Raw genomic sequence first — 18,206 nt, forward strand, 5'->3', positions numbered from 1 at the left:
TTCAGCTCTTGTCTCCTCAACTCAGTGAGACTGCTGGGCTCTGCCTGGATTCCTCCTCCATGTTCCACAACCTAGAAACTCCCTTAGGCAGTAAGCTTTAGGAACTGTAGGGTTTACCTCATTTGTTTCTCATCTCTCAAACTCATTGTCCATTGCCTGATGTCCAATGTCTTAAAGAAAAATGTTGTTTCATATATTTTATCTGTTTTTTGGTAGTTTCAGGTAGGAGGGTAAATTGGTCCCTATTACTTGTCTGAAGTAGAAATTCTCAAGAAAATTGAATAACTTAAAAAAATTATTTTTATATTAAAATAAATATGGATATATTTTGAAATAAGATATACATTTTGCATAAATCCTTTTTTAAATGAGTCTTCAGAATAGTTTTATGCTTATGTCTGGCCACTTTAAAATTACACTGCAAGATGCCCTTAGGTTTCATATTTCCTCTTTGAGATGCATTGACGGAGGTAGTTTTAGGGACTCAAAGGAAGAGACCTCTTCTTGTTTTAAAAAATCACCACCCCTACTACATAATCATGCCTGAAAAGTAATACATTCTCTTTTTCCTTGTTAAAAGGTAAGTTGTTTTATGCTCATCAGCCATTTATAACTCATTAGAAATAAATTTTCCAATAAATTGACCGAGAGTAGGTTATATTGGGAGAGAGCATATGCTATACTAGGTTATCTAGGGTGGGGTGAAAGGAGGATAGAAGGTGAGAGCACAAGACTCTGACATTACTACTTTTACCACTGATTTGTTTAGGGCAGATTATCCCTGTCTGGATAATCTTAGAATTTACCAGGAAGTCATCCCATGCTCACAGCAGGGACAGAAACAACTCCCTGGGTTGCAGTGCCTGTTAATGGAGCTTGGCATTGTATGTGTTTTGCTTTCCTTAGGACCAGTGTACCATGAGTACTGTGAGTGTCCAGAAGAGGATCCTCAGACCTGGCAGAAAACTCTGTCTTGTCCAGCCAAGGAACCACAGATTGCAAAAGATTTTGCTTCTTTCCCCAGCATCAATCTCCAGCAGATGCTAAACGAAGTTCCAGAAAGGTTTGGGGATGAGAGGGGTGCTATTGTTCATTACACGGTTCTCAGTAACCTCATCTACCGGAGATCTTTAGGGAAATACACAGACTTCAAAATGTTCTCAGATGAGATTTTGCTGTCACTGGCAAGAAAGGTATGAGAATGAATTCATTGATTCTAAAAATAGTTTAATTATTTATTTGTAACATTTAATTCTTAGAATAATAATGGTAAAGAATGGAAATGGATTCCAGGCTTGAAAATGTGCATCTGTCTGCCACCTGAATGTTCATAAGTTCTTCACCTTTATGGATATCTCTCTCCTTTAATATTTAAGTTAAATGTCTTGAGCCCCCATCCCAGGTAAGTAGGCCATATAGTGCTCTCCCAAGGTTTCTGTGAACTCCCAGACATTTACAGCTGCAAGGTGACTTCTTCAAGTTCCACAATCCTGCTGAATACTCCTTCCATTCAGATTTCACTTTCTACAGCAATTTTCTTCTTGCCACCTCAAAATAAGTTGAACTGAGGACACATTTTCCTTGTTTTATCCTAAGTGCATTGCACATTTTGTTGAATGTTGGGGTAACAGAGAGAGGTTATTTTGTGCCAGTGCAGAGTAAACAAAACAAAACAAAAATCCTAACATTTAAAAATAGACATCCCTGTGTTAATCAGACTCTCAGTCATCCTTGCCTCTGGGAATTTCTCACTGGCTGTCCTTGATCTTCAAGTCTTGACTTCTTACTAAACATGACTGGGGCTTCAGTCTTTCAAAAGACTTCCCCACATCCCCAGCAACTCCTCCCCCAATCCCTCTATTCAGCCCCTCTTTCCACATTTGCCAAATTCCTATAAATTCCTCTTAAGCAGAGCAATTCAAACTGCCTTTTGTTCTTTCTTGTTCCTGATTATGCAGAGTAAAGGATGAGGATGGGCATTTTTTACCTTTCTCACCCAGAAAGACCATCAAGGTAGTTTTCTAAATCAAAAGCCAGCTTTCCTGATGTGAGTTATACAATTTCCCAAGCACATGGAATGTAGGGCTGCAATCAATTCTTATTTTAAATAGCAGTTGCCTCCTACCTCCCCATCAGCCCACCGTATGAGCATATGAGCATATTATGGGCATCTGATCCTAAAGGCGGTTCTTTCTTCCTGGGCTACCATGAATCCACTCTGCCCTGTATTTCTGTATCTTGTACTCATGTGGTTTTTGACTAGGAATGATTTTGCCCCTTAGAGGAATTTGGCAATGCCTAGGGACATTTTTGGTTGTTGCAACTGGGGAGTTGCTACTAGCATCTGGTGGGTAGAGGCCAGGGATTCTGCTAATCATTCTACAATGCACAAGACAGCCCCCACAGGAAAGAATTACCCAGACCAAAATATCAATAGTGCCAAGATTGAGAAATCCTGCTCTACAGTGAGAACTTCTGATGTGGAGCTTACTAATGAGCTACTAAATGATAACAGGGAAGCACTAAGGTGAATAGTCATATCCCTTTGCCCTTCCCTTTGTTCCAGGTTCTTTGCCCAGTGACTGAAAGGAGATCTACGATAAGTGAGACTCACCTCTGGTCTTTGAACAGCTCACTCTAGTGGAACTTGTTTTTGTTATTCAGAAGTGAGGATGGGATGTAAATACAAACAAGTAATCGTACCACAACACGATAGGCCCATAAGAAAAGTAGGTACCCAGGGTTAAAATGTCTGAGGAAGGCGAGTCATAGAGGAGGTAACATTAGCTCTGAGTGTGAAGGATGAGAAAGGAGACTGCCAAGTGAATAAGTAAGAGAAGGGCATTCTAGGTGAAGAGAATTACATATTAAAGTGGGTGGCATTTTCAGAGAGTAACTAAAGTTTTCTGGTACATGGGCAGATGGAAGATGGATTCAGAGCTAAGCTGGAGTAAGAGAGTGGGGCCTGAATTCCAGCCAGAGAGTTTAGACCTTGTCCTATAGGCTTAAGTTTCTGTTAAGCTTAATAGTAACATTAATTTGGGTTTTAGAAATTTGGACAGTAATGTGGAGAGCAGATTAGAGTGGGGAGAGGCTAGAATCAGAACATCTAGTAAGGGACAACTATTGCAACAATCTAGGTAAGAGATGATAAAGGCCTAAACTAAGGCATTGACCATGGAGATAGAAATGGATAGCAGATTCCAGAAACAAACATAGATGTTATAAAAAGGCTTGGCAGTGAAGGAAAACAAGGGCTTGGGTCTAACTTTGTAGATTCTCACTTAAGCAACTGGCAGAAAAGGTGCTTGAAGCCACTCATTCACACCTTTCTACACAGTTTCCACATCTATAATACACAACAGTTTTAAATGCCACCTCTGAGCAGAGGTAGCTAACTCCCGCTCAAGTAAATTGTCATGTACAATCGTCACCCTTGATTTTCTGATACTACTGATGACTGAGGCATCCTTCTCTCTTCTACTATTTTCAAATTTCAGTTTTATCAGAAATATTTTAAAAGCCAAAGAACTGAAGCATTTAGTACCAAAGACTGAGGTCTTCCCAGCACTGATAAGCATTCTTTTGTTTATTTAGGTCCTTCTCCCAGATTTAGAATTTTATGTTAATCTTGGAGATTGGCCCTTGGAGCATCGAAAAGTCAATGAAACCCCTGGCCCTTTACCTATCATTTCATGGTGTGGCTCTCTGGATTCACGAGATGTTATCCTTCCAACATATGACATCACCCACTCCACACTTGAAGCTATGAGGGGTGTTACAAATGATCTCCTCTCTATTCAGGGAAATACAGGTAAAAGTCATTCTCTAAGAAAAAGCTTAGAAGTAAGAAAGGTGAAAGGAATGTTCAATCAGAGAGAGTATGTGTATATATTTAAATAACCATTGTTCTTATTTTCTAGCCAGGAAAAAAGAAAAAGAGCACTCTCAACTCTAAAGTGGTTTTTGTTTAGGATTCTTCTAATCCAGAAATTAAAGATATGTGGATTAGGCTAGTAATGTCCAGAACCTACTGTAACTGAGTCTCCTTTGAGTTGGTCACTTGTAAATACCATTTGCAAATACATATTTGGTAAAACTATCATTTAACTTAATTCTGACTCCAGTGCCTTTATATTGCTGGATGAAATGAGAGAGAATTCTGGAAAATATAAAATTATATTCATATGTAAGAGAATTGTGATAACAGTATAATTTAGATATTACAACCTCCAGCACCGTAAGAAATTCTCCTCTTCCCTCTTTATGCCTCTCTTGATCCTTTACAATCTGAATTCCTTTCCTCCTATTTGATGGCCTTAGTTTTATGGTACTACACACCTTTTTATTAAACCGAACTCCCTGAGTAGAAAAAACCCTGCCTTGTCTTAATAAGTCTCTATTTCTGTTTAGAGCAGTTTAGTGGACTTATTTAGTAGACAAGACTAGAGACTCCTTGTAAACTCTCTAAAGGTAATGGGAAATGAAAACTGACCTACTTTTTATTTGATAACAGTAAATTCCTGAAAAGTATGCTAAAATAGTAAAGAGGTTGAGAATACAGTTTCTATGTTTTATGATTTATTCCTTAGAACACTGACAGGTGTTAACTAATGACTTCTTTTTAGAATAATAGAAAGAGAGCTAAATTAATTCTTCCAGATTATTTCCCTCCCAGGAAAGAGAGGATATAAATATATGTACATAGTTAAGTTATACAAAACTTATTTGCATTTAACAACATATTAGAAAAATTCTTCACTGTATTCAAAAGTGATATGCTCAAAATTCTGAGCAACCTAAGAATTAAAGATGTGTGGATGTTACTTAATTCTATACTTTGTTCTAGTCACTCTAAGAACAAAAGCCTAGCTTTTTTTTTTTTTTTTTTTTTGTGAAGCACAAAAGATGGAAGAAACTAATGCCTTGATGAGTAAGCCAAGTCATGGAATCTCTTTTTGCTTTGAACTTGATCCAGCATTATTTTGGATAATTCCTAATGTCATGCAATAGAAACTCCACTTTTTGAGTGACCTCTCACTAGTACACAAAAGGATAAAATTAGAGCATATTTTTCGAAAGTAACATTTACTTTAGATGTGTTGATGATAAAAGAGCTTTAGCATCTTAAATGACATAGGTAGATTAAAGATGATTATACTTACCATAAGATAAAAATGTCAAATTCATAATTGTATTTTTTTATGGTCTCAAACCTCTAGGACCTTCCTGGATCAATAAAACAGAGAAAGCTTTCTTTAGAGGTAGAGATAGCCGAGAGGAGAGGCTCCAGTTGGTGCAGCTGTCCAAAGATAATCCACAGCTACTAGATGCAGGAATTACAGGATATTTCTTCTTCCAAGAAAAAGAAAAGGAGCTTGGAAAAGCTAAATTGATAGGTTTCTTTGACTTCTTTAAGGTATGCAATTAAGTCTTCCTGGATAGATATGAAGTGATAAACTTGTATTAAAAGTCAACCAAATAGCTGGGGTTGGGCAGATTTCTCCCATCTTGTGACCCAACACACACTTTCTTATCAGGCATAGGGAATTATGAAACTCATGCAGTTTCTTTTTTGTTTGTTGTTGTTGTTAACTTTGTCTACCAAATAGCTCAGAACTGTATTTAATACTCAAAATATAGTACAAGGATTAACCTAGAGTTTTGGTATATTTCCCTGTTTTCCTCTTTTTTGTATTTTTTTAAATAAACTGGGAATATAAATGTCTTTTACATAAAACGATATTGTAAATAAAAAGAGTGTGAATTCTACACTAGTAAAATGGGGTTCAAGTCCTGCCTCCGCTCCTGCCTCTGCCACTAACTGTGGGGCTTTCATCTCTTAGCACCTCTCGCCTCTAACATGTGTGAGCCTGCCTAGCTCCTTCAGAGCACCGTATAAGGCTCAAAGGAGATAGAGATGTGACAATGTGACAAAATCTGACTGGCTGGTAAAGTCCTTGGTACCAATTATTTAAGAAAAAAGTAATTACCAAATCTGTTAGTATATCCTGTTCCTCTCAGTGTGATATAATGAAGAGAGCATGGGATTTGGGCTCATAGAATAGAGGTTTATAAATATCTCTGAAACAAATTTTATCATTAATAAAAAAAAAGAGAGGGGGATGATAACATGTTTCACATTATTACAATTGAATGAAAAGTAACTTTGAAATGTAAATCAAAGTTCATTAATCCAACAAATATGTCCGTACTGTGTCACCAGCATCACGCTAGTCCTTAGTCTTCTCCAGGCTTCTGTCTCCTCAACTCTAAAACCGAACTTTGAGATAATAATGCCTTCCTTTTTCATACTAACATGGGTATAAGGAACAAATGAAATAAATGAAAGTGTAAATTGTTATCAATATTAAGCTTTACTAAATATAGAGCTTTGGAAATAGTTTTCTTACCTGGTTACAGAAATCTGAATTTCCCATTACATAGACATAGTTGAAATAGGTATCCCTATTTCCTAAAATTATTTATTATCTTTAAATGTGTTGTATTTCTTAAAATTGACCTGTTAAATGCTACTTATGATTTTAATACAAAGAGAAGATGTGTGTTACAAAATAAAATATAAAACTTGTAAATACTAAAGTTGGAAAATAACTTCTTTATATTTAATGTTACAGTGTTGACAAGAAGCAGAAGTGAAACAAATGACTGTTAAAATTTTTGTCTATGTTTGTTTTAATCTTTTAGTACAAGTATCAAGTGAATGTGGACGGGACTGTGGCTGCTTATAGATATCCATACCTCATGCTTGGTGACAGTTTGGTTCTGAAGCAGGACTCACCATATTATGAACATTTCTATATGGCACTAAAGCCTTGGAAACATTATGTTCCAATTAAAAGAAATCTTAGTGATCTACTAGAGAAAGTTGAATGGGCCAAGGTATGCTTTCTGCCATTTTAGTTTCTTTAGGCAATCACAAATTCACCAGTATTAGTTACACGTGTTCCATCATAACACAATTTAATTTGACATAATTTAGTCAAAAGAAATGTTATTTTGTGAATTTTTTGTTCCCTTGAAATATCTGAAGAATCAACGTCAGGACAATTTTGAATACCCTCTATCAATATGTTTGAGGATTTTTAGAAGATTTGAAGTCCAGTGTTATATAGAATATAGATTTTTCTAAAGTATCCTTATTCATGCACACATACCAAATGCAAATTACACATAACAAATGCAAATTACAGATTAAAAAGACCAGGGTTAAAGTGCTTTATGCACAAGAAAACATTTAAAGCGATTATGGTACCCTTTTGTTTTCCCCAGTTAGAAAAAAAGGCACAAGTTCTTTTTTTTTTTTTTTTTTTTTTTATAGCTACTTTATTTATTTATTTATTTACCTTTGGCTGTGTTGGGTCTTCGGTTCGTGCGAGGGCTTTCTCTAGTTGCGGCAAGTGGGGGCCACACTTCATCGCGGTGCGGGGACCGCTCTTCATCGCAGTGCGCGGGCCTTTCACTATCGTGGCCCCTCCCGTTGCGGGGCACAGGCTCCAGACGCGCAGGCTCAGTAGTTGTGGCTCACGGGCCCAGCCGCCCCGCGGCATGTGGGATCCCCCCAGACCAGGGCTCGAACCCGCGTCCCCTGCATTAGCAGGCAGACTCCCAACCACTGCGCCACCAGGGAAGCCCACAAGTTCTTTTTTTAATTAATTTTTATTGGAGTATAGTTGATTTACAATGTTATGTTAGTTTCTGCTGTACAGCAAAGTAAATCAGTTATACATATACATATATCCACTCTTTTTTAGATTCTATTTCCATATATGTCATTACAGAGTATTGAGTAGAGTTCCCTATGCTATACAGTACGTTCTTATTAGTTATCTATTTTATGTCAATCCCAATCTCCCAATTTATCCCTCCCCCTACTCTTTCCCCCTTGGTAACTATAAGTTTGTTTTCTATATCTGTGACTCTATTTCTGTTTGGTAAATAGGTTCATTCGTACCATTTTTTTTAGATTCCACATGTAAGTGATATCATATGATATTTGTCTTTCTCTGACTTACTTCACTCAGTATGACAATCTCTAGGTCCATCCATGTCACTGCAAATGGCATTATTTTGTTCTTTTTTAAGGCTGAGTAATATTCCATTGCATATATGTACCACATCTTCTTTATCCATTCCTCTCTCGATGGACATTTAGGTTGCTTCCATGTCCTGGCTATTGTAAATAGTGCTGCAATGAACATTGTGGTGAATGTATCTTTTCAAATTATGGTTTTCTCTGGATAACAAGTTCTTAATGAATCACAAGTTTCTCATAAAGTAAGAACTCTTTTTTTAAAAAAGGAAAAGTATTAAAAAGCTCTTGTGTTTTATTGTGAAATTATAAAATTTACCCTTCCATTGTAAGACTTCATTTTGTTTCTGAGAAGCAATGTGGCTATGGAAATAACTGGGTGCCCCTGAGGCAGAATATTTTTGTGACCCTTTATAAAGAGTCAGAATTGCTTGCAAATGGCTTTTCCTGTGGGCAGCATGATAGAATATTAGCTATTTTCTAAAAGTATAATTAGGAATGCTGACTATTCCTGGTACTGAAGGAACAACCTGTGGGTACTAATAACTGAATTTTTTATTACAACAATAATATAGTCTTTTATAGGTACCATTGTACAACAACTTTTTGGCTCAGACTACATATTTAAATGGAGCTTTTAAGAGATGTTATAAAAACTAATTCATTCTATTCTAGTTGTATTTTAATATCAGACAGAGAGGGTTAGATTAGGGGAACAGATGATGAGCCCTAGACTTCCTGGGTAGCTAGGAAAGTACCAAGATAGTCACGATAGGGGCTGTATGTGGGTTGTTGCACTGGGTGACGGGGGATCCAAACAGGTATGATTATTTCTATATAGCAGAGATGTCTAGGAAAGTACTTTGTCTATTTCCATAGCCTCATTCTTAAGTTATATTTTCATGTTTCATCTCTCCCATGCTGTTCACATTCAACCCTACACCTGTCCTACCTCACATTCACACTTAGCTTTCTTTGTGAGTCACAGGAGTAATCTTCATTCATTTGTTTCTTTTTAAACTTTTCAGGAAAATGATGAAGAAGCCAAGAAGATTGCAAAAGAAGGGCAGTTGACTGCTAGGGATCTGCTACAGCCACACAGGCTTTACTGCTACTATTACAGAGTACTACAGGTCAGTTCAGAGGCTCCATCTGCTTGGTTGAGTGTCCTCAGACCAAATGCATGGCCTGAATGCTTGCTTCCCGGAGGGGTTCAAGAGTCAGTCAGCCTGTGGAACTCTGGCTATGCTGAGGCGCCAGCCTATAGAAAGATGGTGCTAAGTCCCTTTGTGGCCTCCATATATATTTTTTTTTTTTTTTTTTTTTATTTATGGCTGTGTTGGGTCTTCGTTTCTGTGTGAAGGCTTTCTCTAGTTGCGGCAAGCGGGGGCCACTCTTCATCGCGGTGCGCGGGCCTCTCACTATCGCGGGCTCTCTTGTTGCGGAGCACAGGCTCCAGACGCGCAGGCTCAGTAGTTGTAACTCACGGGCCCAGTTGCTCCGTGGCACGTGGGATCTTCCCAGACCAGGGCCCGAACCCGTGTCCCCTGCATTGGCAGGCAGATTCTCAACCACTGCGCCACCAGGGAAGCCCCCTGGCCTCCATATTTTTATCTCCATTCAGTATCATGAAAAACAATGCCTAGCGCCATTACAAATATAGATTAAAATCTCTGAACCTCAGAGAACATCTTTCCTCATATGGAAAATAGGAGGGTTGGACTAGAGATCATTAACATCTCTCTCTGCTCAACATATCTACCTCTTTGTTCTCCTTACTACTTAAGAGCCGCGCTTTTGCTATCAGTACAGGATGGAAAACAAATATTTAATTTGTTGTATAAGACAAACAAGTGAGGGGCTTCCTTGGTGGCACAGTGGTTAAGAATCTGCCTGCCAATGCAGGGGACACGGGTTCGTGCCCCGGTCTGGGAGGATCCCACATGCCGCGGAACGGCTAGGCCCGTGAGCCACAACTACTGAGCCTGTGCGTCTGGAGCCTGTGCTTCGCAACGGGAGAGGCAGTGAGAGGCCCGCGCACCGCGATGAAGAGTGGCCCCCACTCGCCGCAACTGGAGAAAGCCCTCGCACAGAAACGAAGACCCAACACAGTCAAAATAAATAAATAAATAAATAAATTTATAAACACTGCCCTTTCTAAAAAAAAAAAAAAAAAAGACAAGTGAAAAATACAGTTGACCCTTGAACAACATGGGTTGGAACTGTGCAGGTCCACTTACATGTGGATTTTTTTTTAGTAGTAAATACTACAGTACTACACAATCCAAGGTTGGTTGAACCCACGGACATGGAACCGTGCATACTGAGGAATCACATATATGAAGGGCCAGCTATAAGTTACACACAGATTTTCAGCTGTGCCCAGGGTCAGTACTCCTAACCCAGACATTGTTTAAGGGTCAGCTTTATTTATAATCTAAAACCTTAGGGCTGAATTCTGAAGTACAGATATTTACTGTACTTCCAAGAATCCAAGGACTGGTTCTTTGAATAATTAACTTGTGTTTTACTCAGTAAAATTTAGCCAGAAGAGAAAAATAAGAAATTATGTTTTTGTTGTTAACCTAAACTTATTTTTCTGTGAGGCAGAAAAAAACTAACTTAGTAGCCTGAGGCTACTACCCTCACAGAAAAATTAAAATGATTAATTACACCATTTATTAGAAGCAGCCTTTTCCTTAAATGAGTTCTTTTCCCTCTGCTAGTCTGGCTGTAATTTTAATAATAGGAGTTTCTCCCTCTGAAATATTAATTAGGTTCATGTACACATGTCAGTATTTTGTTGGATTTGGCCCAGGACCAGGAATGTACAGCTAAACGTCCATGGAACCACTGAACTGAAAAATCCAATGTATAGGAATATTTCAGTCAGTGGCCAAAAAGGAGGGACATTTCACAGGCCTGTCGCCATTTACAAAGTGTGTGTGACTACAGGCCTAAAGGGAAGGATGTGTGAAACCACCAACTTTATTGTGAGATGCTTATCATCTTTGTTCACTGGTTTGAATATTCAGCAAAGTTAATTATTCATTAACACCTGGAGGATGAATTCGAGAGGTGCTGTTGTTCAAGTAGGGACATCCCGTTACAAGAGGCTTCTTTCCTATACATAACATAGCGGATGGGGCTCCTTGCTAGATTATGAAATATCGCACTAGTGCCTATAATAACTAAAGTTAAAAGGTAACTTTAGGACTGAGATAAACCAGACCTTTGGTTTTAGTCTGAAGATACATAGCCACTAGAAACAATAGCATGAGGGGAGCGGGGAGGATTCAGTGGAATGAAGTTTGGACTTTCCATTGCCTTCAAACACATTCCAGAATTACGCTGAGCGCCAGACCAGCAAACCCGAAATACGTGATGGAATGGAACTTGTTCCTCAGCCGGATGACAGTGCATCTATCTGCCAGTGCCACAGGAAAAGGCCTTTAAGAGAAGAGCTTTAAGTCAGCCCATATTCACACTCCTGTAATATGCCGGCAACGTCTTTCATGGCAGCATTCAGATGGAATCTAAGCTGTGAAGACTGTGAAGACAGCCTGGAAGACTGTATGCCAGGGACTGCTTCTCTTGGTGGCTTCATATAATGTGGATGGATAGAGCAATATTAGAGCAAGTATTACCAAATATCTTAGGATATTAATATCTTTTGAGTAAACACTGCTATTATCAGCATCATAGTTTCTCTGAAAAGAAAACCTGGGGATCCTAGTAGATAGAGAGGCTTGCCAAAATACAAATAACTCTCTATGAAACTATTTACATTGTATTTATTGGTTTGTTTCTATCCCTTGTTCACTTTCCCTCTTCCCCTTCCAATGATGAAGAAAAAATATTTTTGCAGGGCTTTTTTTACCCCCTCACTGCATAACTTCTCCTCCTACAAGCTGCTTTTGGCATTCAGTAATAGCAAGTTTCCTCTTGGAAGGACTGATATGAATAATTAAGGAAGATGAGAATGACTCTGTTATTAAAGGTAGCTTGGAGACTATGAAGGGAAATTATTTTAAAGCTCATTCATATCTTTTTAACTAAGTTTTACCACGGCCTGAGACAAAATTAAGGAGAGGTAGTGCCTTAAGCTAGTTAATTCCCAGTCTATCTGAGTTGGACACCCATCAAGGACAACACAGTTATTAAAGTAGATGAGAGCATCCTATTGGTATCTTCATTATCTATATATTGAATAGATAAATGATAACTGTAGTCAGATAGGGATCTTTAATTCTTTTTAATCTTTAAAAGGGATGCTTGAAATACCTCTGCAACAAGCTGCAGGAAGCCTGGTATCTTGGGATTCACTAATAAGCTAATGACAAAAGCAAGCATCCATTCTTCACTGCACCCCTCCTCTATTTCACTGTGCTGTATTGCTAAGATAAAAACTTTGGAAATTTCCTTTGCCTTTTAGGACAGGGTGAAGTCTTAAGACCCAGAAATTCATTACACACTCCTTGTAATACCACCAATATGAGATTCAGTTCATTAAGAACACACTCCCAAAACAAGAAATAACCACACTCCAATTTAAAAATATTTACTCTCCTAATTGAAATACTTAACCTGGAAAACAATGTAACCACTTTAAAATAGTCATATCTATTCTTTACTGAACATCACTAGGGACACAGAATTTTTTTAACTAGACAAAAGCAAAAGCACATTTAGTAACAGTGTAATCAAAGCCAAGTATCCATGGAAAACACTAATACCCACCAGTTGTTCAAAAGCACAAGTGCACAAGTATAAAATAAAGGGCAAGCTGTACCACAGTTTACCTTAGGATCCAGATCCTAAGGAGGAGAGGGGTGTGAGGATATGTAAGTTAATATAATAACTACATTTGTCAAAATAAGCTATCAACATTCTGTTTTTATTAATAAAATGTTGGAAACACCTTAAATAGCCATCATGAGGGAGCTAGCTAAATATATAGCTATATATCAAGGAATACAGTACAACCATTAAAAAGAATGAACTAGCTCTAAATGCACTATCATGAAAGATTTCCATGACAGTGTTCAGTGAAAAAAGCAAGTTACAGAACAACACATATAATGTGAAAACATTTATGTAAAAAAATATATCCACGTGGTTGAAAGTTTAGAAGGATATTCACCAATATCTGAGGAAAATGGAGAGAAGGGAATTTTTACTTTTTGCCTTATACCTGTCTATGATATTTAAAATGTTTTTACTGTAAGTATGAATCAGATTGGACGATAAAGAAAAATACAAACCTAGGAAAAGAAAATACATGCACAAAAGATATACATAGTAAAATAAAATGTATATTTATATTTTCCATTATGCTATTTTTAAATCTACTATGTCTAGAATTTTATATCATGTGACATATTATTTACACTTTTTAAATAAAGTAAATTTTCTAAATAAAATTTTGAAACAGATAAATTTTGTTTTTTAAGAAAGAGGATTGAATCACCTATAGCTTTGGTACTTCTGTAACTGGGTTGGTCTAATTTTAATTCTATTACATCTTCATGAATAAATGAATCAAAACTTCTACCACCAACACTAAATCCCTAGTGAGTAGAAATTAATATTAAAGGGAAAGATATTTGGGCTTGACACCATTATTTCCTGTTATTTCAGGTGAAAATACTGTTAAGTGCAGTGTCTTTGTTAGTTCACGCTACCATTATAACAAATATACCATAGACTGGGTGGCTTTGACAGCAAATATTTATTTCTCACAGTTCTGGAGGCTGGAAGTCCAAGATCAAAGTGCCAGCAGATCTGATGTCTGATGAGAGCCCACTTTCTGGTTTGCAGACTGATGCGTTCTCATTGTATCCTCACATGGCAGAAACCAAAAGAGAGGAAGCAAGCTATCTCCTCTCTCTTCTTATAAGGGCACTAATCCCATCATGAGGACTCCACCCTCATGACCTAATTAGCTCTCAAAGGCTCCATCTCCAAATACCATCACATTAGGGATGAGGGTTTCAACATATTAATTTGGGGGGGTGGGGTGGGGACAAACTTTCAGTCCATAGCAGGCAGGGAGAGGAAAAATTCTCCCCTGACATAATAAGGCCAAGGTTAGAAGAAATATAAATTTCTTATTTGGAGGGATAGGAAATCATCCTTGTGGTGGTAAGGCATGTTTGACTTCAAATAGTCGAGGACAAAATTAACCAGACTGTAAAAATCCCTCTTTTATGCACAGAACCACAGTTTACCCTATCCCAACCACTGCTGTGCCTACCCCACACCAACCTCTTGTGGAGCCATTCCACTTACTGAGATCAAAGTCATCTCTTTTAGGCCAAGTTCTCTCTGTAGAGCTGTGTGGAAGAAGAAGCCACACTAAACTTTACTGTGATAACCAACACTGCAACATTTCTTAGACACAAGAAAAGAAGAAGACAGGAGTTTGTTTATTCTATGGGAAGAAATAGCAAATCCTGGAAGTGTGCATGGGGAGGGTAGCGGGTGGCTTATGTAGAGGGAGTTATATACAGCCAGAAGTGAGGAAAGAAAGTTAGAAAAGAAGAAATATTTTCATGAGCTACCTGTTTTGTTTCACCCCCAACTAGGTGTACTTCACTACAATTTGATGCTAACTGCCCAGATTCGGCATCAGATCCCACAGGTTTAGGGCTCACTGTTCCACAAGACTGCCTTTACAGACACCAGGCAAAAGTGAGGTCCCCAGGCTACCCACACTTCTGACCAACTGGCTGCAAATTCAGGGGTTCCCGTGACCCCTCTCAGGTTCAATAATTCCCTAAAACAACTCAAAGAACCCAGGAAAATGCTATACTTAACTACTACAGTTTCATTTTAAAGGATACCCATAGGGCATGGTCTAGAAAGGAGCACAAAGCTTTCATGCCCTCTCTGTGGGGGCCAGGGCATGTCACCCTCATCATTGTGCTACTAATCAGGAAGCTACACTGAGCTTTGGTGTCCAGAGTTTTGGGGGGAGTCTCATTATGTAGGCATGGTCAGTGGACTAAACCACTGACCATGTGATTGAACTCAATCCTTCCCCTCCCAGGAGTTTGGACAGCTAAAGTCCCAATCCTCTAATCATGTGCTTGGTCTTTTTGGTGACCAGTCCCATTCTGAAGCTACCTAGGAGTCCCACCATTAATACCTCATTAGCACAAAAAAGACTTCTTTCTATCACTCAGGAAATTCTAAGGGTTTTCAAAACTCTCTACCAGGAACCAGAGACAAAGATCAGATATATTTTTTATAATATCACAAGACCTCTGAGAGCCTTGGAACTGAGGACTACCTAAGTCACCAGGCTTGATTCAAGGGAATGAAGTAGCAAGATGAACCTCACTCCAGAAGGTTTGGGACAAATACCTGAGTATTATAGTATGTGTTAACCAAATCCCATATAATTTAGTTCATAGTATATGATAAGGGGATATTTTAAACAGGCAGAGTGTAGTCTCTCTCTGATTTCTAAGGGTTTTTATCCACATCTTTAATGTGAGCTAGTGGACACCAAGAAGTAACATGCTTCAGATGACAACGAACCAGCTAGAGAAATATAAGAGCTGTTTCCCCTTCAAACCCCACCCCACCCCCATTCTTTCTCCTTCCCAAAGAGTAACAAGAACCTTCTGCCACCACCTATATCACTGGTACCACTAGCACTGCAGCTATGGAACAAGCACTTGTCACCTAGGTGGGCTGAATAAGTCCTCCAAGGAAAATGGCTTGTCTTCTGCCCATGGAGGAATTCCTAAAGAATCAGACTTTGAAGGCTAGCGGGATTTGATTGCACGACTTCAACAGGACTGGGGGAAAACAGAGACTCCACTCTTGGAGGGCACACACAAAGTAGTGTGTGCATCGGGACCCAGGGGAAGGAGCAGTGACCCCGTAGGAGACTGAACCAGACTTACCTGCTGGTGTTGGAGGGTCTCTTGCAGAGGCAGGGGTGGCTCTGTCTCACCGTGAGGACAGGGACACTGGCAGCGGAAGTTCTAGGAAGTACTCCTTGGCGTGAGCCTCCTCAGAGTCTGCCATTAGCCCCACCAAAGAGCCCAGGTAGGCTCCAGTGTTGGGTTGCTTCAGGCCAAACAACCAACAGGGAGGGAACCCAGCCCCACCCATCAGCAGACAAGCATATTAAAGTTTTACTGAGCTCTGCCCACCAGAGCAACACCCACCTCTACCCACCACCAGTCCCTCCCATCAGGAAACTTGCACAAGCCTCTTAGATAGCCTCATCCACCAGAGGGCAGACAGCAGAAGCAAGAAGAACTACAATCCTGCAGCCTGTGGAACAAAACCGCATTCACAGAAGGACAGACAAGGTGAAAAGGCAGAGGGCTATGTATCAGATGAAGGAAAAAGATAAAACCCCAGAAAAAAAACTAAATGAAGTGGAGACAGGCAACCTTCCAAAAAAAGAATTCAGAATAATGATAGTGAAGATGATCCAGGACCTCGGAAAAAGAATGGAGGCAAAGACTGAGAAGATGCAAGAAATGTTTAACAAAGACCTAGAAGAATTAAAGAACAAACAAACAGAGATAAACACTAAAATAACTGAAATGAAAAATACACTAGAAGGAATCAATAGCAGATTAACTGAGGCAGAAGAACGGATAAGTGACCTGGATGACAGAATGGTGGAATTCACTGCTGTGGAACAGAATAAAGAAGAAAGAATGAAAAGAAATGAAGACAGCCTAAGAGACCTCTGGGACAAGATTAAAAGGCAACAACATTCACATTATAGGGGTCCCAGAAGGAGAAGAGAGAGAGAAAGGACCAGAGAAAATATTTAAAGAGATTATAGTTGAAAATTTCCCTAACACAGGAAAGGAAATAGCCACGCAAGTCCAGGAAGCGCAGAGAGTCCCATACAGGAGAAACCCAAGGAGAAACACACGGAGACACATAGTAATCAAATTGGCAAAAATTAAAGACAAAGAAAAATTATTGAAAGCAGCAAGGGAAAAAAGACAAATAACGTACAAGGGAACTCCCATAAGGTTAACAGCTGATTTCTCAGCAGAAACCAAGCCAGAAGGGAGTGGCATGATGTACTTAAAGTGATGAAAGGGAAAAACCTACAACCAAGATTACTCTACCTGACAACCATCTCAGATTCGATGGAGAAATCAAAAGCTTTACAGACAAGCAAAAGCTAAGAGAATTCAGCACCACCAAACCAACTCTACAACATATGCTACAGGAACTTCTCTAGGTGGGAAACACAAAAGTAGAAAAGGACCTACAAAAACAAACCCAAAACAATTAAGAAAATGGTAACAGGAACATACATATCGATAATTACCTTAAACGTGAATGGATTAAATGCTCCAACCAACAGACACAGGCTTGCTGAATGGATACAAAAACAAGACCCATATATATGCTGTCTACAAGAGACCCACTTCAGAGCTAGGGACACATACAGACTGAAAGTGAGGGGATGGAAAAAGATATTCCATGCAAATGAAATCAAAAGAAAGCTGGAGTAGCAATACTCATATCAGATAAAATAGACTTTAAAATAAAGAATATTACAAGAGACAAGGAAGGACACTACATAATGATCAACGGATCAATCCAAGAAGAAGATATAACAATTATAAATATATATGCACCCAACATAGGAGCACCTCAATACATAAGGCAACTGCTAACAGCTATAAAAGAGGAAATCGACAGTAACACAATAATATTGGGGGACTTTAACACCTCACTTACACCAATGGACAGATCATCCAAACAGAAAATTAATAAGGAAACACAAGCTTTAGATGACACAATAGACCAGATAGATTTAATTGATATTTATAGGACATTCCATCCAAAAACAGCAGATTACACTTTCCTCTCAAGTGCACACAGAACATTCTCCAGGATAGACCACATCTTGGGTCACAAATCAAGCCTCAGTAAATTTAGGAAAATTGAAATCCTATCAAGCATCTTTTCTGACCACAACACTATGAGATTAGAAATGAATTACAGGGAAAAAAACGTAAAAAACACAAACACATGGAGGCTAAACAATATGTTACTAAATAACCAAGAGATCACTGAAGAAATCAAAGAAGAAATCAAAAAATACCTAGATACAAATGACAATGAACACACGATGATCCGAAACCTATGTGATGCA

General features: G+C 38.7%; 1 protein-coding gene across 2 annotated transcripts in view; it reads left to right on the forward strand.

Moving 5' to 3' along the window:
* The window catches only part of POGLUT3 (protein O-glucosyltransferase 3), a 29,639-nt gene extending 16,180 nt beyond the window's left edge, over nt 1-13,459 (forward strand). Inside the window, exons 3-8 of one of the 2 annotated variants that reach the window (XM_057553858.1) lie at nt 907-1,193; nt 3,598-3,814; nt 5,223-5,419; nt 6,709-6,903; nt 9,082-9,186; nt 11,398-13,458. In XM_057553858.1, coding sequence (XP_057409841.1) covers nt 907-1,193; nt 3,598-3,814; nt 5,223-5,419; nt 6,709-6,903; nt 9,082-9,186; nt 11,398-11,523 — 1,127 coding nt within the window. In that variant the 3' untranslated portion in view covers nt 11,524-13,458. Of the gene's footprint in view, nt 1-906; nt 1,194-3,597; nt 3,815-5,222; nt 5,420-6,708; nt 6,904-9,081; nt 9,187-11,397 lie in introns of both variants that reach the window. The other variant, XM_057553857.1, reaches the window with a different exon arrangement.
* Nucleotides 13,460-18,206: the final 4,747 nt, after the last annotated feature.

The sequence above is a fragment of the Balaenoptera acutorostrata genome, chromosome 9, assembly GCF_949987535.1.
Source record: "Balaenoptera acutorostrata chromosome 9, mBalAcu1.1, whole genome shotgun sequence".
NCBI lineage: Eukaryota > Metazoa > Chordata > Mammalia > Artiodactyla > Balaenopteridae > Balaenoptera > Balaenoptera acutorostrata.